Source organism: Thamnophis sirtalis, unplaced genomic scaffold, assembly GCF_051295495.1.
Source record: "Thamnophis sirtalis isolate CommonGarterSnake01/CBP01778 unplaced genomic scaffold, rThaSir2_p1.2 scaffold_4, whole genome shotgun sequence".
NCBI lineage: Eukaryota > Metazoa > Chordata > Lepidosauria > Squamata > Natricidae > Thamnophis > Thamnophis sirtalis.
This window is the reverse complement of record NW_028261384.1, coordinates 138565137-138591169: the sequence shown is the minus strand read 5'-3', so window position 1 is coordinate 138591169 and position 26033 is coordinate 138565137. Positions and strand designations below refer to the sequence as shown.

The window sequence follows — 26033 nt, the reverse complement described above, 5'->3', positions numbered from 1 at the left end:
TAAAGTAGATTCTGAGGGAATAAAGTCAGTTCTGAATGTAGGTTCTGAGGGGATAAAATAGGTTCTGGATGAAATTGAGAGAATAAAGTAGATTCTGAAGGAATAAAGTCAGTTCTGGATGTAGGCTCTGAGGGGATAAAATAGGTCCTGGATGAAGATTGAGAAGTAGGTTCTGAGGGAATAAAGTAGGTTCTAGATGTAGTTTCTGAGGGGGGGGAAATAGGTTCTGGATGAAGATTGAGAGAATAAAGTATATTCTGGACATAGGTTCTGAGAGAATAAAGTAGGTTCTCAATGTAGGTTAGGGGATAAAATAGGTTTTGGATGTAGGTTCAGGGGGGTAAAATAGGTTCTGGAAGTAGGTTGAGAGAATAAAGTGGGTTCTCAGGGAATAAAGTAGGTTCTGAGGAAATAAAATAGGTTCTGGATGAAGATTGAGAGAATAAACTAGGTTCTGAGGGAATAAAGTAGGTTCTAGATGTAGTTTCTGAGGGGGAAAATAGGTTCTGGATGAAGATTGAGAGAACATTCTGGACATAGGTTCTGAGAGAATAAAGTAGGTTCTCGATGTAGGTTAGGGGATAAAATAGGTTCTGGGTGTAGGCTGAGAGAATAAAATAGGTTCTGAGGGGATAAAACAGTTCTGGATGAAGATTGAGAGAATAAAGTAGGTTCTGACGGATTACAGTAGGTTCTGGATGTGGATTGAGGGAATAAAGTAGGTTCTGGAAGTAGGTTCTTGGGGGATAAAATAGTTTCTAGATGTAGATTCTGAAGGAATATAAAAGGTTCTGGATGGTTTCAAGCCAACTTTGACTTTCAAAGGTCCCAGGCTACATGACGACACCAACCGTTTGGACCTATCAGTTGATCTTCTTTCATTTCTCCTGTTGTGGCTTGACTCGCTGATTTGATTGTCCCTTCTCTCCAGAACACCAGCCTCATCAATCAGAAGAAGAAGATGGAGGTTGACCTCACGCAGCTTCAATCAGAAGTGGAAGAAGCTGTGCAGGAGTGCAGAAACGCAGAGGAGAAGGCCAAGAAAGCCATCACAGATGTGCGTGAGAGTGAGATCACAGACGGAAGTTGACCACGAATGGTCCATAATGATAATTTGGTTCTTTCTCCCTAAGTCAGAGGGGGCTCCAAACTTGACAACTTTTAAGACTTGTGGACTTCAGCTTCCAGAATTTCCATGCCCGGCTGGGGAATTCTGGGAGTTGAAATCCATAAATTTGGAGACCCCTGATCTAAAAGGAGACACATCTCCTGGTCCTCTTTTGCTTTGGTCCACCAGGAGCATCCAAAGAGGACCCGTAATGTTGACATGAGTCATTAGCCTTTGAGTTGAGGACTAATTTCTGTGAGGCCTGGTGGACATCTTTCTCTCTCGTCCTCTTGAACGGGGCAGGCGGCCATGATGGCGGAGGAGCTGAAGAAGGAGCAGGACACCAGCGCCCACCTGGAGAGGATGAAGAAGAACATGGAGCAGACCATCAAGGACCTCCAGATGCGCCTGGACGAGGCGGAGCAGCTGGCCCTCAAGGGCGGCAAGAAGCAGCTTCAGAAACTGGAGGCCCGAGTGCGGGAGCTGGAGAACGAGCTGGAAGGGGAGCAGAAACGCAACGTGGAGAACGTCAAAGGGATGCGGAAGTTTGAGAGACGCACCAAGGAGCTCACCTACCAGGTGAGGAGGAGTCACCAAGCACCCTATAGTCCACCTCTTCCGCTTCCTGCCCCTCCCTTCCTCCTCCTTCTCCTCTACTTCACAAAGCCCGCTTCCTTCTAGCGCTGATGATGTTACCTAGATGGGTCATGAAACGTTTGCAAGAAAACAAGCAAGCTCAGAGACCACCAAGGATCCCATAGTCCTCTTTCCTCCCCCTCCTCTCTTCCTCCTTCCCACCTCCTCCTCCACCTTTTGCTCTTCCTCCTCTTCCCCTTCTCTACTCCACAAACCCTACTCCCTTCTAGTACTGATGATGTTCCCTAGTTGGGCCATTAAATGTCTTCAAGAAAACCACCAAGCTCAGAGAGCACCAAGGATCCCACAACCCTCCTCCTCCTCCTCTCCCCACCTCCTTGCTCTCTTCCCACTTCCTTCCCCTCCACCATCTTTTGCTCTTTCTCTTCCTCCCCCTTCTCCCCTTCTCTTCTACTCCACAAACCCTCCTTCCTTCTAGCGCTGATGATATTACCTAGTTGGGCCATTAAACGTCTCCAAGAAAACCACCAAGCTCAGAAAATGTCAAGGACCCCACAGTTCTCTCCTCCTCCTCCTCCTCCTCCTCCTCCTCCTCCTCCTCCTCCTCCTCCTCCTCCTCCTTCCGACTTCCTTCTCCCCATCCTTTTCTCCACTCCACCCACCCCACTCCCTTCGAGCACTGGTGATGTTACTTAGCTGGGTCATGAAACCAATAGCAATAGGAATAGCAGTTAGACTTATATACCTGGGGCATCGTGGGAAATTAGAAGTTGGCTGTTGTTCACAGATGTTTTATTACTCGTTGAAATCTAATTAACACTGATGGTGTTACCTAGCTGGGTCACGAAACTTCTGCAAGAAAATAGCAATAGCAATAGCAATAGCAATAGCAATAGCAATAGCAATAGCAATAGCAATAGCAATAGCAATAGCAATAGCAATAGCAGTTAGACTTATATACCGCTTCATAGGGCTTTCAGCCCTCTCTAAGCGGTTTACAGAGTCAGCATATTGCCCCCAACAACAATCCGGGTCCTCATTTTACCCACCTCGGAAGGATGGAAGGCTGAGTCAACCCTGAGCCGGTGAGATTTGAACCGCCGAACTGCAGAACTGCAGTCAGCTGAAGTAGCCTGCAGTGCTGCATTTAACCACTGCCCCACCTCGGCTTCTCAGAGAGCAAGCTCAGAGAGCACCCAGGAACATACATTCATCCTCTCCCTCCTCTCTCCTCCTCCTCCATTCCATAAGCACGACTCCCTCCTAGCACGGATGTTGATATCTAGCTGGGTCACGAGATGTCTGCAAGAAAGGAAAAACCCACAAACCCATCTTTATTTCTTTCTTTGCAAGCCAGCTCCAGCTAGATGGCCTTTTGATGGCCCCTTTGGAACTACACGATTCATTATTTTTCCCCTTCTACAACACCTTACAGTCATTACATCAACATTGTTATGTCATCCTACCTGTACATGTATATAATATTTCGCTTCTATATTTACACACCTTTATACGCCGTTCTATATATATTTATATATATTGTTTTTTTGGCTTAATTAATTTTATTCCTGTTTTGCAGCCATTTGTACCAATTGTTCCAAATTTCACAATATTCCGACTCTTCTTTATCTTTTAATTTCAGTGTTAATTTGTCCATCTCTGCACAATCGAAAGTTTTTCTTTATCACTAATTCAACCGAGGGGGTATTATTTTGTTTCCAGCATTGGGCAAATGCTATACTAGCTGTAGTTAGCAGATGTGTTAATATGTACTTAATTTTCTTTGTATATTTCCCTTTGATTATTCCCAGTAGAAAGATTTTGGGTTTGTATTTTATCTCTTCTCCTGTAATTTCTTGCATCCATTTCCAAATTTTTGTCCAATATTTTTGTGTTTCCGGGCAGGTCCACCATATGTGATAATAGGTCCCTTGTACTTTTTTACACTTCCAGCAGGTCGGCTTCATGTTTGGGTACATTTTAGCCAATCAAGAGGGAGTCCTCTTGGACCCACAGCTGACTTTTGAACACCATTTGTCGGCTGTGACCAGGGGGGCATTTGCCCAGGTTCGCCTGGTACACCAATTGCGTCCCTACCTGAACCGGGAGGCACTCGCAACAGTCACTCATGCCCTCGTGACCTCAAGACTGGACTACTGCAATGCGCTCTACATGGGGCAGCCCTTGAAGAGCATTCGGAGACTTCAGCTTGTCCAGAATGCAGCCGCGCGAGCGATTGTGGGTGCACCTTGGTATACCCACGTTACACCTATCTTTTTTTTCTTCGATCTGCAGACCGAAGAGGACAAGAAAAATTTGCTGAGGCTTCAGGATCTGGTGGACAAATTGCAAATGAAGGTTAAAGCCTACAAAAGACAAGCCGAAGAAGCGGTGAGTTTCCCAGGCCTGGGTCCCGGCAGCTAGCCCTTGACTTACGACGATTCGTTTAGCGACCGTCCGAAGTTACAAAGGCACACCGACAACCGTTGCCATGTCCCCATGGTCCTGGGGGGGGGGGGGGTCAGACTTCATGATGCTTGGCAACTGAGTCGTTTTTACGACGGTCCTGGCGTCCCGTGGGCTGCGCAATCCCCTTTTGCGCCCTTCTGACAAGCAAAATCCACGGGGAAGCCGGCTGTGCTTAACAACCGTGTTGCTCACTTAACCACGGCAGAGACTCACTTAGCAACGGTGGGAAGAAAGGTGGTGAAATGGGACAACGCTTGCTTAGCAACTGCCTCGCTTAGCAACATAAATCTCGGGGTCCCTTGGGGTCGTAAGTCAAGGGTAAGAGGAGGAAAGGCAGAATTAGCAAATGATTGGTAACAGCCTCATACCTGGACTTATTTTATCCTGACATTCCCTGCTTGTTCCTATCAGGTAGATAGAGATGGGGGTGCGGATGGGGGGGGGGGAGAGAGAGAAATATAGAGAAAGGGAGAGAAATACAGAGAAAAGGAGAGAAAGAGAGAGAGAGAAAGGGAGAGAAATATAGAGAAAGGAAGAGAGACAGAAAAAGGGAGAGAGAGGGAGAGAAAGGGAGAGAGAAAGGGAGAGAAATATAGAGAAAGGAAGAGAGAGAGAAAAAAGGAGAGAGAGGGGGAGAGAAAGGGAGAGAGAGGGGGAGAGAAATATAAAGAAAGGAAGAGAAATAGAGAGAGAGAGAGAGAAAGGGAGAGAGAGGGGGGAAAGGGGGAGAAATATAAAGAAAGGGAGAGAGAGAGAGAGAAAGGGAGAGAAATATAAAGAAAGGGAGAGAAATAGAGAGAGAGAAAAAAGGGAGAGAGAGAGAGAAAAAGGGAGAGAAATATAGAGAAAGGGGGAGAGATAGAAAAAGGGAGTGAAATATAAAGAAAGGGAGAGAAATATATAGAGAGAGAGAAAAAGGAGAGAGAGAGAAAGGGAGAGAAATATAGAAAAAGGAAGAGAGATAGAAAAAGGGAGAGAGAGAGGGAGAGAAAGGGAGAGAGAGAGAGAAAGGAAGAGAAATATAGAGAAAGGAAAAGAGGTAGAGAAAGAGAGAGAAATGGAATGGACGAATGGATGATAGATGGGGAAAGAGAGATAAAGAAAGGGAGGGAGAGAGAGAAAGGGGGAGAGAGAGAGAAAGAGAGAGAAAGGGAGTGATAAAGAAAGGAAGAGAGGTAGAGAAAGGGAGAGAGAGAAAGAGAGAGAGAGAGAAACAGAATGGACAAATGGATGATAGATGGGGAGAGAGAGAGATATATAAAGAACGTGACCCGTCAAAAGCGCGGACGACAAAAGCACGATCGACAAAATCGCGCCTTTGACGTCATCATAGCGCGACGAAAAAGTTCGAAAAATTCAAATAAAAATTAATAAAAATTAAATTAAAGCAAGCCGATTCACATAAAGGTAAGGGTTAGGGTTAGGGTTAGGGTTAGGGTTAGGTTAAGGGTTAGGGTTAGCTTTAGAGCGTTAGCGTTAGCGTTAGGGTTAGGTTAAGGGTTAGCGTTAGGTTTTTCGTTACTTTAACGGTTAGGTTTAGGGTTAGGTTTAGGGTTAGGTTAAGAGTTAGGTTTAGGGTTAGGTTTAGGGTTAGGTTTAGGGTTAGGTTTGGGGGGCTTAGGGTAAGGTTTTCGCTTTATTTTTACATTTTTCGAACTTTTTCGTCGCGCTGTGATGACGTCACAGCGCGCTTTTGTCGAGCGCGATTTTGTCCTACGCGCTTTTGTGGTGGAACCATAAAGAAAAGGAGAGAGGTAGAGAAAGGGAGAGAGAGAAAGAGAGAGATAGAGGCAGAGTAGAGAAAGGGAGAGAGAAAGAGAAATAGAATGGACAAATGAATGATGGATAGGACCAAGTCAGTCAGACAGACAGACACAGATGATAGATGATAGATTTTGCTATTTGCAAAAGAGTTTCTCCACTTAGTAAAACTGCTTTGCTTAAGCTCACCTGACGCTTTGATTTGATTTGATATTTTTTTTCCGATCCGCCAAACCGGCGTTTTTCGAAGTCAGCAGGTAGCCGAGAGATTTTGTCAATCTTAAAGCTTTCACAAAGACTTTAAACGGCTTGGCCTGATCTCTTTAAGCCCCCCGGCTCACCTTGGATTGAAAGCGTGGAGGACTGGGCAAAATCAATGAGGAAAGCAGTGTTCTTTTTAACAGGCAGTCCTCGACGTACGACCGTTTGTTTAAGGTCCGTTCGAAGTTGCAGCGTCCTGGCGTCTGGGGAAGGCTCGGACGAGGGCTCTGTGTCGGAGGCAGAGAGGGGGCCAGAGCCGTATGCCAGTTATCAGCTGCCTTCAGAGTCGGACATCAGTGGGGCGGAAGAACAGCTGGAGCCTGTTCCCTGTGTGCGCATGCGCAGAGCTGCCAGACGAAGGGAAGAGCTAAAGAACAGGGGTCGACTTGGGAGTAAGGCCACAGGTGGACGGTGAATGACCCCTCCCAGAGGAAATAAAAGAGGAGCGAAAGGGGAGTGGAGTTTGCAGGAGACAATTAGTTCGCTTCATTGGTTCCGGAGTCTTTGCCAAGTTTTGCAGATCTCGGCCTGGCAGCTCTCCAAGCCAGATAAGGTCGGTGACCGTAAATCCTCCCTTGAAAGATTTTGCTGGATGGGAATGAGCAGAATTCACAGGAAATTAATAAAACGGATTTTTTTTGTCAGGACGAGGAGTTTGCTTCAGGCTCTCGGGAAGCCTCAGTCAGAACAGTTACTAACTTAACAACTTCAGCGATTCCTTTAACAATTGTGGCAAGGGAGGTCGTAAAAATGGGGCAGGGGATTCACTTAACAACTGCCCTGCTTAGCAGTAAAAAAAGAAATCTGGCTCAATTGTGGTTCTAATTTGAACATGACCTGTATTATGATTCCACCTCATTTGTGGGAGGTATTATCTCAAATTGGAAGGAAAAAAAGGGGGGGGGCATTAAGAAAAGAAGGGCTGTCAAATGAGGTTGGAGGTGGAACCATTAATCCGTGGAACGACTTGCCACCAGAAGTTGTGGGTGCTCCATCACTGGAGGTTTTCGAGAAGAGACTGGAGAATTGTTTATCAGAAATAGTATAGGTCTCCGAGAGCGAGGGGTTGGACTAGATGACCTCGAAGGTGCCTTCCAACTTTCTTACTGTTATTTGACAACTGCTCTTTTGTCTCTTCTCGTCATATCGAGATCAGGGGTGGGTTTCTCCCGGTTCGCACCGGTACGCCAGAACCGGTTCGTGAAATTTAGTGCACCTTTTGGAACCTGTTCCGGAAGGAAGGAAGGAAGGAAGGAAGGAAGGAAGGAAGGAAGGAAGGAAGGAAGGAAGGAAGGAAGGAAGAGGGAGAGATACACACAGGAAAGGAAGAGATATACATACAAGGAAGGAAGGAAGGAATGGAGGGAGAGGGAGAGAAAAAAGCAAGAGACAAAGATAGAAAGAGAAAGAAAAAAGAAAGAAAAAGAAAGTGGGAGAGAGAGAAGAAAGAAAGAAAGAAAGAAAGAAAGAAAGAAAGAAAGAAAGAAAGGGAGAGAGACAAAAGGAAGGAAGGAAAGAAAGAAAGAGTGAGGAAGGAAGGAAGGAAGGAATGGAGGAAGAGTGAGAGAAAAAAGAGAGAGACAAAGATAGAAAGAGAAAGAAAAAAGAAAGAAAAAGAAAGTGGGAGAGAGAGAAGAAAGAAAGAAGGAAAGAAAGAAAGAGTGAGAGTGAGACAGAGAGAGAAAGAGAGAGAGAACTTATGACTTCAATTGAACCCAAAATTTTGGTTGCTAAGCAAGAGCATTGTTAAGTGAGTTTCACCACATTTTCCAAGTTGGCCATGCTCACCCAGCCACACACCCACCAAGCCATGCCCACCCAGTCACATGACCACCGAGCCACTCCCACAAAAGAGGCCACACCTACAGAATAGGCTCTAAAAATTTTGAAACCCACCACTGATTGAGATCCTTCAACCGATCCTTCACAGGACTTCGATTTCCACCTCCTTCACCTCCTTGGAACTTGACCTCCTGTTGTTTTGACCCAGCCTTAGCAGCAACAAGAAACAAACTCCTTGTCCCGGGGGGGGGGGAACCCCTCTTTATTTATCTCCTGTGAATTAATGGCCTTCACACACCGAAAAGTCCAGGCGATAATTCTTCAAAGGGTTAACGGAAGTAACAGATCTCAGGCCGGGAGCTCCCAGCCGCAAAGCTGCAAATTAAGTTCGGGCAAAGCAGTCTTTGTGGCACGAAACACAATGAGCAAAATATTCAGAAATACGAACTGTTGTCTCCTACGACCACCACACCACTTTCTTTTGCTTTACAGACCTGCGAAGGGCATAAAGGGGAGGGTTGGGCAGAAATGTTTTTTTTTTCGTCACCTGTTCTCACCCAGCCTTAGCCGAAACGAGAAACAGACTTCTTGTCACGAAAAACCTCTCTTTATTTACCTCTTGCGAATGAATGGTATTCACCCACTTAACAGTCCAAGCAACCCTCCTGTAAGGAGTTAACTACAGCAACAGGCCTTATCAGTTCCTTGCAAGGTCATGAGCTCCTAGCCGGAAGGCTGCAAATTAAGTTCGGGCAAAGCAGTCTTTTGTGGCACGAAACACAATGAGCAAAATCTTCAGAAATACGAACTGTTGTCTCCTACGACCACCACTCCCCTTTCCTTCTATTTATTCCCCAGCCAGAAAGGGGCCATTCAGTGTCCACGTGTGCTTTGCTTCCCGAGTCGACTCCTTGTCCTCCGCTGTTCTCCTCTCCTAACTGCTCTGCGCATATGCGCATCTGGAACAGGCCCCACTGTTCTTCCGCCTCAGATCAGCCTCTCCGGCGGCTGGGAAATGTCAGACGGCCTTGGCTCTATCTCTGCGTCCGACGCAGAGCTTTCCCCAGACTCCAGAACTGGCCCACGTTCCTCCCCAACCTCCTCATCGTCCGAGTCTGCCGCCAGCTCTGCTGGCAGCTGGCGGGCCACAACACCTGTCCCTTCTGGAGGGTCGTGTCCACAACTGGACAGTGGACTCCAAAACGAAGAGAGGGAGAGTAGCAGTAAAACGAGAGCAACGAGGGAGGGTTTTGCGCTCCACAAACGCCCCTCGCTCCTTTTTCTATGCCCTTCTCAGGAGGAGCAGGCTAACACCAACCTGGCTAAATTCCGGAAGGCCCAGCATGAGTTGGACGAAGCCGAGGAACGGGCGGACATCGCCGAGTCCCAGATCAACAAGCTGAAGGCCAAGAGTCGTGACGTGGGAGGAAAGGTGAGCTCTTATTTGGGGGCTACAGAAGGGGAAAGGCAGAAGTGGCCAATGCTTGGAAAGGGCCTTTTCTTGGCCTTCTTTTTGTCTTTTGGATCACTCACTGCTTTCTCCCATCAGGGAGATAGAGATTGGAAGTGGGGAGAGAGAGAGACAAAGAGAGAAACAGACAGACAGACACACACACACACACACACACACAGATGGAATGGACAAATGGATGATAAATATGACAGAAAGACAGAGATGGTAGATAGATAGATAGATAGATAGATAGATAGATAGATAGATAGATAGATAGATAGATAGATAGATAGATAGATAGATAGATAGATGATAGATAGATGATAGATAGATAGATGATAGATAGATAGATAGATAGATAGATAGATAGATAGATAGATAGATAGATAGATAGATAGATAGATAGATAGCTGAGATAGATAGATAAATAATAGATAAATAGATGATAGATAGACAGACAGACAGACAGACATAGTGACAAAGTGGGAGGCAGAGATATAGAGACAGAGACAGAGACAGAGACAGAGAGGCAGAGAAACAGAGAGATAGTGACGCAGAGAGAGACAGAGAGACAAAGGGAGAACAGAGACACAGAGAGAAGAGAGAGACAGAGAGAGAGAGAAAGAGACAGACAGAGAGAGAGAGACAGAGAGAGAGACAGAAACAGAGACACAAAGAAAGAAAGAGAGGCAGAGAGACAGAGAAAGAGAGACAGACAGACAGACAGACAGGCAGAGACAAAGAGACAGAAAGAGAAAGAGAGAGAGACAGACAGACAGAGAGAGAGGCAGAGACACAGAGACAAAAAGAGAGAGACAGAGAGAGAGGCAGAGAGAGACAGAGAAAGAGAGAGAGAGGCAGAGAGAGACAGACAGAGAGAGAGGCAGAGACACAGAGACAGAAAGAGAAAGACAGAGAGAGAGACAGAGACAGACAGAGAGAGAGACAGAGAGGCAGAGACACAGAGACAAAAAGAGAGAGACAGAGAGAGAGAGAGGCAGAGAGAGACAGACAGACAGAGAGGCAGAAAGACAGAGAGAGACAGAGACAGACAGAGAGAGAGACAGACAGAGAGGCAGAGACACAGAGACAGAAAGAGAAAGACAGAGAGAGACAGAGACAGAAAGAGAGACACAGACAGAGAGAGAGGCAGAGACACAGAGACAGAAAGAGAAAGAGAGAGACAGAGAGACAGAGAAATAGACACAAAGAAAGAGAGAGGCAGAGAGAGACAGAGAAAGAGAGAGAGACAGACAGACAGAGACAGACAGAGAGAGAGGTAGAGAGGCAGAGAAAGAGAGAGACAGAGAGAGACAGACAGAGAGAGAGGCAGAGACACAGAGACAGAAAGAGAAAGAGAGAGACAGAGAAATAGACACAAAGAAAGAGAGAGGCAGAGAGAGACAGAGAAAGAGAGACAGACAGACAGACAGAGACAGACAGAGAGAGAGGTAGAGAGGCAGAAAAAGAGAGAGACAGAGAGAGACAGACAGAGAGAGGCAGAGACACAGAGACAGAAAGAGAAAGAGAGAGAGACAGACAGACAGACAGAGAAACAGAGACACAAAGAAAGAGAGAGAAAGACAGAGAGAGACAGAGACAGACAGAGGCAGAGACAGACAGAGAGAGGCAGAGACACATAGACAGAAAGAGAGAGGCAGAGATACATAGAGAGAGAGACAGAGAAAGAGAGAGAGGGAGACAGAGAGAGACAGATAGAGAGACAGAGAGAGGAGAGAAAGAGACAGAGGGAGCGAGAGAGCTTTTAGCTTTTTTGTGAAATTAATTTCCTGGTTTGCTCCACATTGTGGGGACAGGCAGCTTACCCAGGGCTCTATTAACTATGGAATAAGCAAGACACCCTTCTCACCCAAATTAATTGTTCTTTAACGTACTGGAACTGGATCAAAGGGAAGGGAAGAAAAAAAGAAGAGAAGGCAGAACAGAAAAGAGAACGGAATATAATGGCCCAAGAAAGAGAATAGAATAAAATATGGAATGCAATGGACCAGGATATAATATTCTTTATTGCCCAGGTGTGATTAGAGACTCCCAAGGAATTTGTCTCCGATGCAGAAGCTTTCAGCCTGCCTGCAAAACAAGAAAGTAATCATCATCATCATCATCATAACCAAGTTTCTTTCCCTCTCCGGGGCGTGACCCGACAAAAGCGCGAACGTCATAAGCGCGCCGACAAAACCGCGGCGCTAAAACCGCGATTTCAAAAGCGCACCGACAACAGCGCGCCGACAACAGTGCGCCGACAGAAGTGCGATTTGGGTTAGGGTTAGGGTTAGGGTTAGGGTTAGGGTTAGGGTTAGGGTTAGGGTTAGGGTTAGGGTTAGGGTTAGGGTTAGGGTTAGGGTTAGGGTTAGGGTTAGGGTTAGGGTTAGGGTTAGGGTTAGGGTTAGGGTTAGGTTTAGGGGTTAGGTTTAGGGTTAGGTTTAGGTTTAGGGTTAGGTTAAGGGTTAGGTTTAGGGTTAGGTTTAGGGTTAGGTTTAGGGTTAGGTTTAGGGAGGTTTAGGGTTAGGTTTAGGGTTAGGTTTAGGGTTAGGGTTAGGGTTAGGGTTAGGGTTAGGGTTAGGGTTAGGGTTAGGGTTAGGGTTAGGGTTAGGGTTAGGGTTAGGGTTAGGGTTAGGGTTAGGGTTAGGGTTAGGGTTAGGGTTAGGGTTAGGGTTAGGTTAAGGGTTAGGTTTAGGGTTAGGTTTAGGGTTAGGTTTAGGTTTAGGGTTAGGTTAAGGGTTAGGTTTAGGGTTAGGTTTAGGGTTAGGTTTAGGGTTAGGTTTAGGGAGGTTTAGGGTTAGGTTTAGGGTTAGGTTTAGGGTTAGGGTTAGGGTTAGGGTTAGGGTTAGGGTTAGGGTTAGGGTTAGGGTTAGGTTAAGGGTTAGGTTTAGGGTTAGGTTTAGGGTTAGGTTAAGGGTTAGGTTTAGGGTTAGGTTTAGGGTTAGGTTTAGGGTTAGGTTTAGGGAGGTTTAGGGTTAGGTTTAGGGTTAGGTTTAGGTTTAGGGTTAGGGTTAGGGTTAGGGTTAGGGTTAGGGTTAGGGTTAGGTTAAGGGTTAGGTTTAGGGTTAGGTTTAGGGTTAGGTTTAGGGTTAGGTTTAGGGAGGTTTAGGTTAGGTTTAGGGTTAGGTTTAGGGTTAGGTTTAGGGTTAGGTTTAGGGTTAGGTTTAGGGTTAGGTTTAGGGTTAGGGTTAGGGTTAGGGTTAGGGTTAGGGTTAGGATTACGTTACAGCGCGCTTCTGTCGGAGCGCTTTTGTCGGCGTGCTTTAGGGCTAATTCGTCGCTCATTCGTCGCGCGGTTTTGTCGGCGCGCTTTTGTCACCGCGGTTTAGTCAGGCGCGCTTTTGTTGTTCGCGCATTTGTGGTGGAACCTTCCGGGGGAGGATCCCACAAGAGAGAAAAATGTATTGGCGCATTTCAGAGTCGCCAAGAATTGTGACCGATTTCTGCTTTCCCGGTTTCCTTCTTCATGCTTTTCCTTTCTCTTCTCCCTTTCCAGAAACTTCTGGATGAAGAGTGAGGAAGCCAGGAAAAACTCCTCTTTGCCCACAGTAGCCGCTTAGTGACGATCTTTTTGCCTCCGGAGGCCCTAACGTGAATCTAGTGCAGTGAAATAAAATCTGAATCAGCAACGCAAAAACCTCGTTTCCCACGCATTTCGTTTTTGTTCCCCCAAAGAATTTTTATTTCGTTTATTCTCTTACATATCATTTTACGTATATCTTCACCTGATTGGTATTCTTCTTTACATTTATCGTTCTTATACATTGATTATTTCGTTTAATGGGATAATGTACAATTTGGGTTGCTTTATTTACCATCCCTTCCGTCTGTTGTAACACCACCTTATTTTCTCTTTCTTTTCTCCCTCCCTCGCTTCTCTACTTCCTTCCTCCTCTCCTTCCCCTTCCTTCTTCCTTTATCTTTCTCCTACTCCTGCTCTTCCTCTTCCCTTCCTACCCTCTCTCCTTCTCTTTCTCTCCCTTCCTTCCTCCTCTCCTTCCCCTTCCTTCTTCCCTTCTGTTCTTCTCTTCCTCTTCCCCTTCCTACCCTCTCTCCTTCTCTTCCTCTCCTTCCTTCCTCCTCCTTCCTCTTCCTTCTTCCTTCCCTTTCTCCTACTCCTACTCTTCCTCCTCCCTACCCTCTCTCCTTCTCTTCTCTCCCTTCCACCCTTCTTCTCCTTCCCCTTCCTTCTTCCCTTCCCTTTCCTCCTACTCCTACTCTTCCTCTTCCCCTTCCTACCCTCTCTCCTTCTCTTTCTCTCCCTTCCTTCCTCCTCTCCTTCCTCTTCCTTCTTCCCTTCCCTTTCTCTTACTCCTACTCTTCCTCTTCCCCTTCCTACCCTCTCTCCTTCTCTTCTCTCCCTTCCTTCCTCCTCTCCTTCTCCTTCCTTCTTCCCTTACCTTTCTCCTACTCCTACTCTTCCCTTCCTACCCTCTCTCCTTCTCTTCCTCTCCCTTCCACCCTCTTCCCTTCCCCTTCCTTCTTCCCTTCCCTTTCTCCTACTCCTACTCTTCCTCTTCCCCTTCCTACCCTCTCTCCTTCTCTTCCTCTCCCTTCCTTCCTCCTCTCCTTCCTCTTCCTTCTTCCCTTCCCTTTCTCCTACTCCTACTCTTCCTCTTCCCCTTCCTCCCTCTCTCCTTCTCTTCCTCTCCCTTCCTTCCTCCTCTCCTTCCCTTCCTTCTTCCCTTCCCTTTCTCCCTACTCCTACTCTTCCTCTTCCCCTTCCTACCCTCTCCCTTCTCTTTTCTCTCCCTTCCTTCCGCCTCTCCTTCTCTTCCTTCTTCCCTTCCCTTCTCTTTATTCCTATTCTTCCTCTTCCCCTTCCTACCCTCTCTCCTTCTCTTTCTCTCCCTTCCTTCTCCTCTCCTTCCTCTTTCTTCTCCCTTCCCTTTCTCCTACTCCTGCTCTTCCTCTTCCCCTTCCTACCCTCTCTCCTTCTTTTCTCTCCTTCCTTCCTCCTCTCCTTCCTCTTCCTTCTTCCCTTTTCTCCTACTCCTCCTCTTCCTCTTCCCCTTCCTGCCATCTCTCTCCTTCTTTCTCCCCCTCCATCCCCCTCTCCTTACCTCTTTCTTCTTCCCCCCCCTCTTCCTTTCTTTCTCCCTCCTCCCTCCCTTTCTCTTTCTATTATTGTTGGTATATATTTCAAAACTCAGTTTATGTTTCCTTGGGATGGTATTTCCATCAGCCCAGATATAATTAACTATCATTTCGTATTCCCTTACCTTCACTAGTTCTGCCCTACCCACTTCTTCAATGCAATACAATAGCCGAGTTGGAAGGGACCTTGGAGGTCTTCTAGTCCAACCCCCTGCCTAGGCAGGAAACCCTATACCGTTCCAGACAAATGGCTCTCCAACATCTTCTTTAAGACTTCCAGTGTTGGAACATTCACAACTTCTGGAGGCAACTTCTGTTCCACTGATGAATTGTCCTCACTGTCAGGAAATTCCTCCTCAGTTCTAAGTTGCTTCTCTCCTTGATTAGTTTCCACCCATTGCTTCTTGTTCTACCCTCAGGTGCCTTGGAGAATAGTTTGACTCCCTCTTCTTTGTGGCAACCCCTGAGATATTGGAAGACTTCTATCATGACTCCCCTAGTCCTTCTTTTCATTAAACTAGACATACCCAGATCCTGCAACCGTTCTTCATATGTTTTAGCCTCCAGTCCCCTAATCCTCTTGGTTGCTCTTCTCTGCACTCTTTCTAGAGTCTCCACATCTTTTCTACATCGTGGAGACAACGAGCGCCATCGAATCATTTCCCCACACCCTGTTGAAATAAAATCATTTCCGGATCATGTTCACGGGAAAAACAATTTCCAAAACTCCTACAGGTGGTCCTCGACTTACGACACTTCGCTTAGAGACCGTTCAAAGAGCCGAGGTGGTGCAGTGTTAAATGCAGCACTGCAGGCTACTTCAGCTGACTGCAGTTCTGCAGTTCAGCTGTTCAAATCTCACCGGCTCAAGGTTGACTCAGCCTTCCATCCTTCCGAGGTGGGTAAAATGAGGACCCGGATTGTTGTTGGGGGCAATATGCTGACTCTGTAAACCGCTTAGAGAGGGCTGAAAGCCCTATGAAGCGGTATATAAGTCTAACTGCTATTGCTATTGCTATTGCAAAGTTACAACGGTCTGGAAAAAGTGACTTACGACCATTTTTCACACTTATGACCGTTGCAGCATTCCCCTGCTTTACATTCAAATGCTTGATGGCTGGCTCACATTTATGGTGGTCTTGGTGTCCCCCGTCATAAAGGTGAACCTCTTTTACGACTTCCCGATGAGCAAAATCAACGGGGAGGCCCGGATTCACTTAACAACTAATTTGCTAATTAGTTACTAATTTAATAACTGCAGTGTTGTTGACAATTTGTCAGTAATTTAACAACAGCAGTGACTCACTGAACAAATTTGGCAAGAAACGTCGAAAATGGGGCAAAACTCACTTTACCAATCCAGAAATTTGGGGCACAAAATTTGTGGTCGTAAGTGGTCATAAGTTGAGGACTACCCCTATAGGTCATGCGTGTATTGCGGCTTTTGTAAACAAGCGTGCCTTTGAGTTACGTTATCCGGTACAATATTAGGGAGAGGAGAGAATATTTTCCTAATATCTTATTAGTTACTTAAAAATTGGTTTTCCAGCTCTTAATTCTAAAGTTGTACGGGTCAATGGTGCCCCCTGGTGTTACAAATTGGCATCTGCAGGCGAAATTAGAGGCCACACTTAGGGGTTATTCCTTATGGGATGGCTCCCTCTGGTGGCGATGTGAAGTATTGCGGTTAGTTCTTATATAAATGGGAAGGAATTGAACCAGAATAAAATTAGCATCAAAAGTGGAATTATTCCCTTCCGATCAAGCAGAAGAGGACACACCATCATTTAACAGTGAAAACAAGCTGCCATCTAATTTGGTCATAATTATCAATTTAGATGAGACATTCACAGTGGATTTAGCAGCCATAGTTATTTTCCGAGTCAGATGGGCAGTTCAAAAAAAATGTGAAAAAATAAATAAATAAACCACAGCGAGTCCTCGACTTACAACGGTTCACTCAGTGACCGTTCAAAGTGACGTCACTTAAAAAGCCCTGACGTATGGCCATTTGTCACACTTACGACTAACCCCCATGGTCAGGTGATCTGAATTCAAACGTTCGGCAACTGACTCGTATTTATGACGTGTTCCAGGGTCACGTCCTCCGTTTTGGCAATCTGACAAGCCAAGTCAATGGGGAAGCCAGATTCACTTAACGGCCGTGTTACTCACTTAACAACTGCACTGATTCCCTTAACCAAGGGGGCGAGAATAGTCATAAAACGCGGCGAACTCACTTAGCAAGAGTAACCCATTTTTACGACTTTCACAATTTTATGAGACCGTAATTGCCAGGTTCAATTCAGGGCGTAACTCGAGGACTAGATGTATAGTTTCCCTTTTTACAGCTAGTCCTCGGCTCAACGACCGCAATTGAGCCCGAGATCAGCCGTTGCTAAGCAAGACAGTTGTTAAAGGAGCTTTGCCCCTTTTGTGACCTTTCTGGCCACCGTTGTTAAGTGAATCAGTGCACCTGTTAAGTTAGTCATTTACTAAGTGAATCTGGTTTCTCCCTTGACTTCGCTTGTTAGAAGGTCGCAAAAGGGGATCGTGTGACACACACACACACCCCAGGACACTGCAACCTTCATGAATGTGAGACGGTTGCCAAGCATCTGAATTTTTGATCACATGACCATGGACATGTAGTGAGCGGTGCAGTGGCCTAGAGGTAGAGCTCTCGCCTCAGAATCAGAAAAGGCAGATATTTCTCTCTCTTAGCACAATGAAAATATATCTGCTATGAACTCCACAGTGGCAACAGGGACGGCATCCGGCCAGTAAATACTCAGCTCTATTCAGTTGCCCCTACTCCGCTCCGCAAGAGATTATGGGGTCATTAAACAACCATGCACATGTAAGTGTGAGAAATAAGTCACTTCTTTCACTGTTGTTGCAACTTCGAACTGTCACTAAACAAGAGGTTGTTAAGTCAAGGACCATCTGTACTTTTTCTGCCCGGCCCCACGCTGGGCAGCTCATCAAATCTAGTTCTCTGGATTAGCTTTTCACAACTTGGGCAATTGTGTGAATTGGATTCTTTTAGATTTGAGGAGATTTCTTGGAAAAAAGCCAACGAGAAATTCAAAACTTCGCCATTCAATTTCGTCTCTTCATCGGTGGAAATTTCTTCGGACTCTTTTTAAAGAGATTCCACAGCTCGCAAAAGTTTTTGGGGGAAAAAACCCTTTTTCGCACACACAAACACAAGCACACACGGTCAATTCATGCTCATTTTGTAGGCGGATATTGTGCACGAGCCTCACGCCCACGGCTTCACACAGAGGCCATTCACTCTGCGTCACGCGCCTTTCGATCTGAATCTCATACAAATTCACACCCGTGCTCTGTTGCTCAAACGATCTCCAGCGCTTGAATTTCTTAACATGAATGCAAAACACACGGTTTCCCTGGAAATTTGATTTGATTTGATTTAGTTTATTTGTATGCCGCCCTTCTCCGGGAGGGACTCAGGGCGGCGAACAACTCAGGGGGGGGGAAAGGGGACATAAACACAATACTCGTAATTAAAATACACGAGAATCACACAGGCATACAAGTCGAGAGGGGAGGGGAACTCATCGACCCCAGGCCTGCCGGCACAGCCAGGGTTTTGATGGCTTTCCGGAAGGCCTGGAGAGAGGTGAGGGTCCGAATCTCCGCGGGGAGTTCATTCCAAAGCTGCTACAGAGAAGGCCCTCCCCCGGGTGGTAGCCAGGTGGCATTGGCTGGTGGACGGAACCCGGAAGAGGCCGACCCTGTGTGATCTAACGGGTCTGTGGGAGGTAATTGGCAGCAGGCGGTCTCTCAAGTACCCAGGTCCAATACCATGAAGGGCTTTATAAGTTACGACTAGCACTTTGAAGCGTATCCGGAGACCGATCGGTAGCCAGTGCAGCTCGCGGAGGATAGGTGTAACGTGGGTGTACCGAGGTGCACCCACAATCGCTCGCGCGGCTGCATTCTGGACAAGTTGAAGTCTCCGAATACTCTTCAAAGGCTGCCCCATGTAGAGCGCATTGCAGTAGTCCAGTCTTGAGGTCACGAGGGCGTGAGTGACTGTTGCGAGTGCCTCCTGGTTCAGGTAAATAAGACCTCCCAATTGGGCTTTTGAGCGCATGCGCTAAAATAAGCCCTCCCTTGAAAATAAGCCCTCCCCGAAAATATTGCAACACAGCAGCAGCCATGAGGTGACCACGCTCGCCGCTTCCTGCACCTCAAAAAATAATAAGACCTCCCCAAAAATAAGGCCTTATTTGGGGGGTCAAAAAAATAAGACCCTGCCTTATTCTTTTCTGTGGTTCATCTGTGGTTGTATAATACCGTGTTTCCCCAAAAATAAGACCTGTCTTATTTTTGGGGAAACACGGTATTATGCAACCACACAGGTGAATTTGCTCAGCACTTCTGTTTTCACTGATTTGCACAAGGGTTAAGAGTCCCTCGCACCTTCAATTTGGCCTACTTGCACACCCGGTTTTGAAAGGTGCATACTCCTGGTTCCCATACACGAGGAGAGAGAGCAATGTTTCTCATCTTAGCCCCTTTTAAGATGTGTGGACTTCAAAGGGAGTCAAACTATTCTCCAAAGCACCTGAGGGCAGGACAAGAAGCAATGGGTGGAAACTAATCAAGGGGAGAAGCAACTTAGAACTGAGGAGAAATTTCCTGACAGTTAGAACAATGAATCAGTGGAACAGAATTTGCCTCCGGAAGTTGTGAATGTTCCAACACTGGAAGTCTTAAGAAGATGTTGGAGAGCCATTTGTCTGGAACGGTATAGGGTTTCCTGCCTAGGCAGGGGGTTGGACTAGAAGATCTCCAAGGTCCCTTCCAACAATTGTATTAATTCCCAGAATTTTGGCTGGTTGGTGGAATTCTGGGAGTTGATGTCCGGCTAGCTTAAAGTTGCTACACTGAGGTAGACACTAAAAATCAATGTTTGTGGCCCGCCAGCGGAACTGACAGCAGAGTTGGTACACTGAGGAGGTTGAGGAGAACGGTTCCACCACAAAACCGCGCTCGACTAAACCGCGCCTGACTAAACCGCGTCGCTGACGTCATCAACAGGGCGACAACAGCGTGGAGACAGAAGCACGCTGTAAACCCTAAACCTAAAATTAACCCCTAAACCTAAACCTAACCCCCCTAAACCTAACCCTAAACCTAACCCTTAACCTAATCCTAACCCTTAACCTAACTCTAAAGCTAACCCTAACCCTTAACCTAACCCTAACCCTAAACCTAACCCTAAACCTAACCCTAAAGCTAACCCTAAACCTAAACCTAACCCTTACCCTTAACCTAACCCTAAACCTAACCCTAAAGCTAACCTAATCCTAACCCTTAACCTAACCCTAAAGCTAACCCTAACCCTTAACCTAACCCTAAACCTAACCCTAAAACCTAACCCTAACCCTTAACCTAACCCTAAACCTAACCCTAAACCTAACCCTAAACCTAACCCTAACCCTTAACCTAACCCTAAACCTAACCCTAAACCTAACCCTTACCTTAAGTGAATCGGCTTGCTTTCACAGCGCTATTTAAAGCGCCCTTCTTTCTCCGCGCTGGCTGTTGTCGCTCTGTTGATGACGTCAGCGACGCAGTTTAATCAGGCGCGGCTTAGTCGAGCGCGGTTTTGATGGGTCACGGGGAGGAACATGGGCCAGTCCTGGAGTCTGGAGAAGGCTCAGACGAGGGCTCTGCGTCAGAGGCAGAGATGGGGCCAAGGCCATCCAGCAGTTCTCAGCTGCCTTTGGAGCTAGACAGCAGTGAGGCAGAGGAACAGTGGTTACTTGTGCACCCCCTCCTGCATCACTGCCAAGGTTTGCCGGACTTGCTGCCAAAGTGCTTATCTGTTGGTTTATCTGGCTTTCCGCCACCGAGGGTCTGGTCTTGTTATTAAAAGACATTCCATTTTACGCTTGTCTCGGCTTTCGTTACTGGACGGCGGAGGGGGTCAGAACAGGGAGTTATAGTGACTCGTTTTCCTGCAGGCTTCCCCAATGACTGTTTTGGTGGGAAATTGGGAGGCCTGTTGGAAATCATGTGACCATAGCGGACTGCCACAAGCATGGCAGCACGGCGGCCCCGAAACAGCCACAGCTTTGCCAAAATTCAGCCCCACGAGAGTCCTGGGTCCAGATTTTGGAGGCAATCTTTTTAAGTCGAGGTGGCACAGTGGTTAGGGTGCAGTACTGCAGGCCACTTCAGCTGATTGTTATCTGCAGTTCAGCGGTTCGAATCTCACCGGCTCAAGGTTGACTCAGCCTTCCATCCTTCCGAGGTGGGTGAAATGAGGACCCAGACTGTGGGGCGATATGCTGACTCTGTAAACCGCTTAGAGAGGGCTGAAAGCCTATGAAGCGGTATATAAGTCTAACTGCTAACTGCTATTGCTAAGTCAGCCCTTTGAAGCACACCCAATTCAAAAATTGTTGCCCCACCATGCGCCGTTTCGCCCAATTGAAGTTTACAAACCACCAGACGCGAGAGTTTTAGTAGTATAGAAATGTTTAGTAGTAAAAGACATCTATTTTTCACTTCTTCCGTCACGTTGTATTCCAGTCGCTGGGAACGCGAGGCCTATTGTATCGCATCCGAAACCATGTTTATCTCATCTTTACGGCAAGTTACATCTGGAAATAATCCTAAAAATCACGGATCTGGATTCTCCGGGAAAGATGGGAGTCAGCTCCGGAAACACACATAGATAGAGAAGCTGGAGTCCTGAGGTGGGCTTTTCACCGCAGGAGGCAGGGACACGCGAGCGTGCAAATTCACCGACGCTCTGGGTCTGAAAGAGAAGAGGAAAAGCAACTCGGTGGGAAAGGAAGTTGGCGGGTTTTGCCTTCGGAGCGACCACAGGAGGGTCAAAAAAGTCAAAATCCAAACTCTGCAGGTGAACAAGGGGCGTGGCTTCTGATGTAGGGGTGGGGCCAGAACTTTGATTATTTCGCACCCCTTTCTGGCATATGTCCCTCGATAGTTTGTTAGAACAGTATTTCTCATCCTCAGCCATTTTATGGACTTCCATTCCCAGTGGTGCGGTGACTGAGCTCTCGCCTCACAATCAGTAAAATGTGAGTTCCATCCTGGGTAGAGGCAGATATTTCTCTCTCTGGGCACAATGAGAATATATCTGCCGAACAAAACTCCGCCTTGGCGACAAGTCAGGCATCCGGCCATTCAACACTCTGCTATCTCCATTCAGTGGCCTAGACTCCACCCCCGCAAGGGATTATGGGGGGCATTAAAAAGATAATGATGGACTTCAACTCCCAGAATCCCCCAGCCAGCACAGCTGGGTGAATTCACAGCTGGGGAATTCTGGGAATTGAAGTCCGCACAACTTAAAAGTTGCAGAGATCGAGTAACGGCAGTGGAGATGACAGAATGTATCATTTTTTATTGATAATTAAGCCTACTAAATATCGATCAAGACATCGGCATAGTCTCCAAACAGTTCCCTCTCATTCTTTCCCCCATTTGAAGCCAGGATTAAATCATTGTTCCAGCTTTCGTCAGATTTCATAAACGGTTCTTCCAGCTTTCAAGAAAATCTGGCATCAGATTTCATTCCAAATTTAGGGATTACAAGGATATATATTCTCATGTCCCTTGTGGCTTTCCTCACCCCTAACGCACTCCGGACATCGCTTGGTGGTCTCCCCTCCAGGCGTTCAATCTAGTTTTGGTGTTTTTTTTTCATGCCTGCTCTGTCCCACCTGCTCAAAACAAGCACAAACGCGACAAATTCATTTGATCTGCTCACCTTCTTCCGATCCCGTCTCCGCTTGGTAGGTTTTGTAGGCGTCCAAGCAGAAAATTCCAATGAGAATAAGACTGAAAACCTGCCATGAAACAAAGAAGTAAAGCCTGAGATTTGGGGGGGGGGGGACCATATTTTTTTCCCTCTGAGTTACGGCCCAAATTAGCATTTCACAGGCACTTAATTTGCATTGCATGGGAATTTTCTCAGATTTGGCTCAGGAAAAAAAAATTACAAGGGATTTGCAGCCTGGAATGGAAGGGGTTAAAAAACCAAGATGGCGGCCATTTGACCCAAGCTCAACTCCTTTAGGTCCTGTGTATGTATAATCAACTAGCTGAATACCCCCTGCTCTACTAAGAAACTATGTGATCGGACTTGATAAACCGACACTTACAGCTTGAAAATTAATGTTACGTCGGTGTCTCCTCTACCCTTCTCTCCTCAGGCTTCCCCACAGAAACCTCTTCTCTCCTATCCCCTTCTCTCCCTCAGGGTGGCCCTCATTGGTCCTCTCCAAATTCCCAGCCAGCTGAGTCACGCCAAAGTGGCAGTTGGAACAGAGATCTTTTCAGGTGGGGAGGGAGGAGTAGAATGCCTAACTCCTTAGCATCAGAGCGTGTTAATAATAATATAAGAAATACTAATGATCTGATGGTCATTTCGGAAAATCCTTTCTTAGCGAGCACCTAAAAGCAAAGAGGAATATACGTGCCAAATTTCAGGTTTGTAGGCTTTACGGTTCTGGAGATTTCGTGATGTCGCGTGAGTGGCATTTCACTTTTATATAGAGAGATACATATTCATAAATGTGCTTATTCATGTTTAGGCTGTCCAGATTTGCTTGAGAATGAGATGGGTGACATATAAATACTCTTTCTCAGGCCAGCCTACCTCACAGGGCTGTTGTTGTGGGTAAAATATGAGGGGTGTTGGATATCGGCTTGTCTTGAGTTATTTGTAAAAATAATGAAGAATAAAATAATAAATAAAATGATAAAATGACATTAAAATGAAATGAAATAAAATAATAATAATAAAATAAAATAATAAAATATAAAATAAAGTAAAAACCACATAACATAAATTAAACTAACAAAATAAACTGAAATAAAATAACAATATAACATATAAAATAAAGACCACATAATTAAGCAAAATTGAAATAAAATATAATAAACTAATAAAATAAATTGAAATAAAATAATAATATAAAGTGAAAACTACATCATAAAATTAAACGAATAAATACATTGAATAAAGTAATAATATAAAATAAAGTAAAAAATCACATAATTAAACTAAATTGAAATAAAATATAATAAAATAATAAAATAAAAATGTAACATCAACTAATAAAATGGCATTGAAATAAAATAATAATATAAAATAAAGTAAACACCACATAATTAAACTAAATTAAAGTAAAATATAATAAAATAATAAAATAAAAATGTAACATCAACTAATAAAATGCATTGAAATAAAATAATAATATAAAATAAAGTAAACACCACACAATTAAACTAAATTAAAGTAAAATATAATAAAATAATAAAATAAAAATGTAACACCAAGTAATAAAATGCATTGAAATAAAAATAATAATATAAAATAAAGTAAACACCACACAATTAAACTAAATTAAAGTAAAATATAATAAAATAATAAAAATAAAATGTAACATCAACTAATAAAATGCATTGAAATAAAATAATAATATAAAATAAAGTAAACACCACACAATTAAACTAAATTAAAGTAAAATATAATAAAATAATAAAAATAAAAATGTAACATCAACTAATAAAATGCATTGAAATAAAATAATAATATAAAATAAAGTAAACACCACATAATTAAGCTAAATTAAAATAAAATATAATAAAATAATAAAATAAAAACATAACAACTAATAAAACGCATTGAAATAAAATATAATAAAATAAGATAAACTAATAAAATGAAAACAACACACATCAAATAAGCTAATAAACTAAATAAAACTAAACATAATAAAATGAAACGACCTAATAAAAACATACTATAAATGAAATAAAACAAACTCATCAACTAAACTGAAATAAAATAATGAAACGTGTAATGAGAACTAAAATTAAAGTGCATTTTAAAAAAATTAAAACCTAAGATAACATAAATAAAATGAACTCCAATAAACTAAACGAACAAACGAAACTAAAATATAATAACATTAAATTAAAAATTGAATAATAAAAGACATGTGTAAAAAAGGTTTGGTTGTTTAAAAAAAAACTTTGGTTCAACAGGTACAGCCCCAAAATGGACATTTCCCACCCTCCCTGCGGGCCAATCAGAGATCTTCAATATGATCTCCCATAATTCCCCAGAGGTTGGCTGGGGAATTCTGGGAATCCAACTCCCGATGTAAAGAGCCGATTGGGAGGAACGGGGGTCACTCACAAAGGCTGACACGGCCGATCCCTCGTGGTTGGTGGCAATGACGGCGAAGCCCACCACGATGAAGATGATGGCTGCACTGACGCACCGAAGTAAATCCTGCAGATGGAAAAAGCCAACAAATAGGTCCAAAAGTCCATTCCCAAGACCACCCCAAACCGTGACCCGTCAAAACCGCACTCGACTAAGCCGCGCCCGATTAAACCGCGTCACTGACGTCATCAACAGGGCGACAACAGCCAGTGCGGAGAAAGAAGGGCGCTTTAAATAGCACTTTGAAAGCAAGCCGATTCAACTTAAGGTAAGGGTTAGCTTTAGGGTTAGCTTTAGGGTTAGCTTTAGGGTTAGGTTAAGGGTTAGGGTTAGGTTAGGTTAAGGGTTAGGGTTAGGTTTAGGGTTAGGGTTAGGTTAAGGGTTAGGGTTAGGTTTACGGTTAGGTTAAGGGCTAGGGTTAGGGTTAGGGTTAGGTTAAGGGTTAGGGATTAGGTTTAGGGTTAGGTTAAGGGTTAGGTTTAGGGTTAGGTTTAGGATTAGGTTTAGGGGGGTTAGGTTTAGGTTTAGGGGTTAATTTTAGGTTTAGGGTTTACAGCGTGCTTCTGTCTCTGTGTTGTTGTCACCATGTTGATGACGTCAGCGACGCGGTTTAGTCGGGCTCGGTTTAGTTGAGCGCGGTTTTGTGGTGGAACCACCGAAACCCCTTAAATGCTAAAAAAAAAAAAAGGCAGGAAATTAGGGATCACACTCAGGGGTGGAATTGAAAAATTTTAGCAACCGGTTCTTTGCCCAGTTGCTGGGTGGGCGTGGCCATGTGGCATGGCCTAGTCGGCTTCCTGCACCAAGTGGGGGGGGGGGGCGTTTTTGCCCTTTCGGAGCCTCCGCGCGGGCCTTGAACTTGCCTGGCATGATGAACGGGCCGCGTGGAGACTCCTGGGAAGGGAGGGGCAGGTTGGGCGGGGTCAGCCGGTCCTTGTAACTACCAGTTCGGCGAACGAGATTAAAATTACCATCCGGTTCGTCCAAACCGGGCTAAACCGGCTGAATCCCGCCCTTCAATGCTCTTCAATTAACCCCAATGCAACTCGCCAGGGAAAGAGGCGCAGTGGGGACTTCGCTAACCCTAACCCACAGGCTTACCCACCAGGCAGGGCCAGTTGACGCGGGTCAGGCGTTCGTGGTAGTACGTGGCTCGCAAACCCAGGAAAGTCAGGGTCACCAAGATCTCCAGCAGGGCAGCGCCCATGTAGGCCGAAACGGAAGCCGTGAGCAGTAAGAAAACCAGGAAACAG

The 26033-nt window shown here is 45.2% G+C and overlaps 2 protein-coding genes across 2 annotated transcripts in view; one reads left to right on the top strand and one right to left on the bottom strand.

The window, feature by feature from the left end:
- The window catches only part of LOC106545107 (myosin-6-like), a 37183-nt gene extending 24141 nt beyond the window's left edge, over positions 1-13042 (top strand). The window contains exons 14-18 of the mRNA XM_087714231.1: positions 932-1057; positions 1412-1687; positions 4001-4096; positions 9276-9410; positions 12931-13042. Coding sequence (XP_087570357.1) covers positions 932-1057; positions 1412-1687; positions 4001-4096; positions 9276-9410; positions 12931-12951 — 654 coding nt within the window. The 3' untranslated portion in view covers positions 12952-13042. The remainder of the gene's footprint in view (positions 1-931; positions 1058-1411; positions 1688-4000; positions 4097-9275; positions 9411-12930) is intronic.
- An 8006-nt stretch (positions 13043-21048) lies between these two features.
- On the bottom strand, positions 21049-26033 carry CMTM5 (CKLF like MARVEL transmembrane domain containing 5). Its single transcript, XM_087712111.1, has 4 exons — positions 25886-26033; positions 24751-24846; positions 22312-22390; positions 21049-21333 (listed from the first exon to the last, which is right to left on the bottom strand). Exons 1-4 carry the CDS (start codon positions 25985-25987, stop codon positions 21317-21319), a joined length of 294 nt encoding a protein of 97 aa, XP_087568237.1. The 5' UTR covers positions 25988-26033; the 3' UTR covers positions 21049-21316.

Bases quoted from the DNA above. Each gene is read 5' to 3' on its own strand.
- CMTM5 (XM_087712111.1), bottom strand. From the start codon at position 25,987: ATGGGCGCTGCCCTGCTGGAGATCTTGGTGACCCTGACTTTCCTGGGT. The intron at 24,847-25,885 runs GTGGGTAAGCCT...TTCCATCTGCAG, and splicing joins GCGTCAACTGGCCCTGCCTG to GATTTACTTCGGTGCGTCAG. The intron at 22,391-24,750 runs GTGAGTGACCCC...GTTTCATGGCAG, and splicing joins GATCGGCCGTGTCAGCCTTT to GTTTTCAGTCTTATTCTCAT.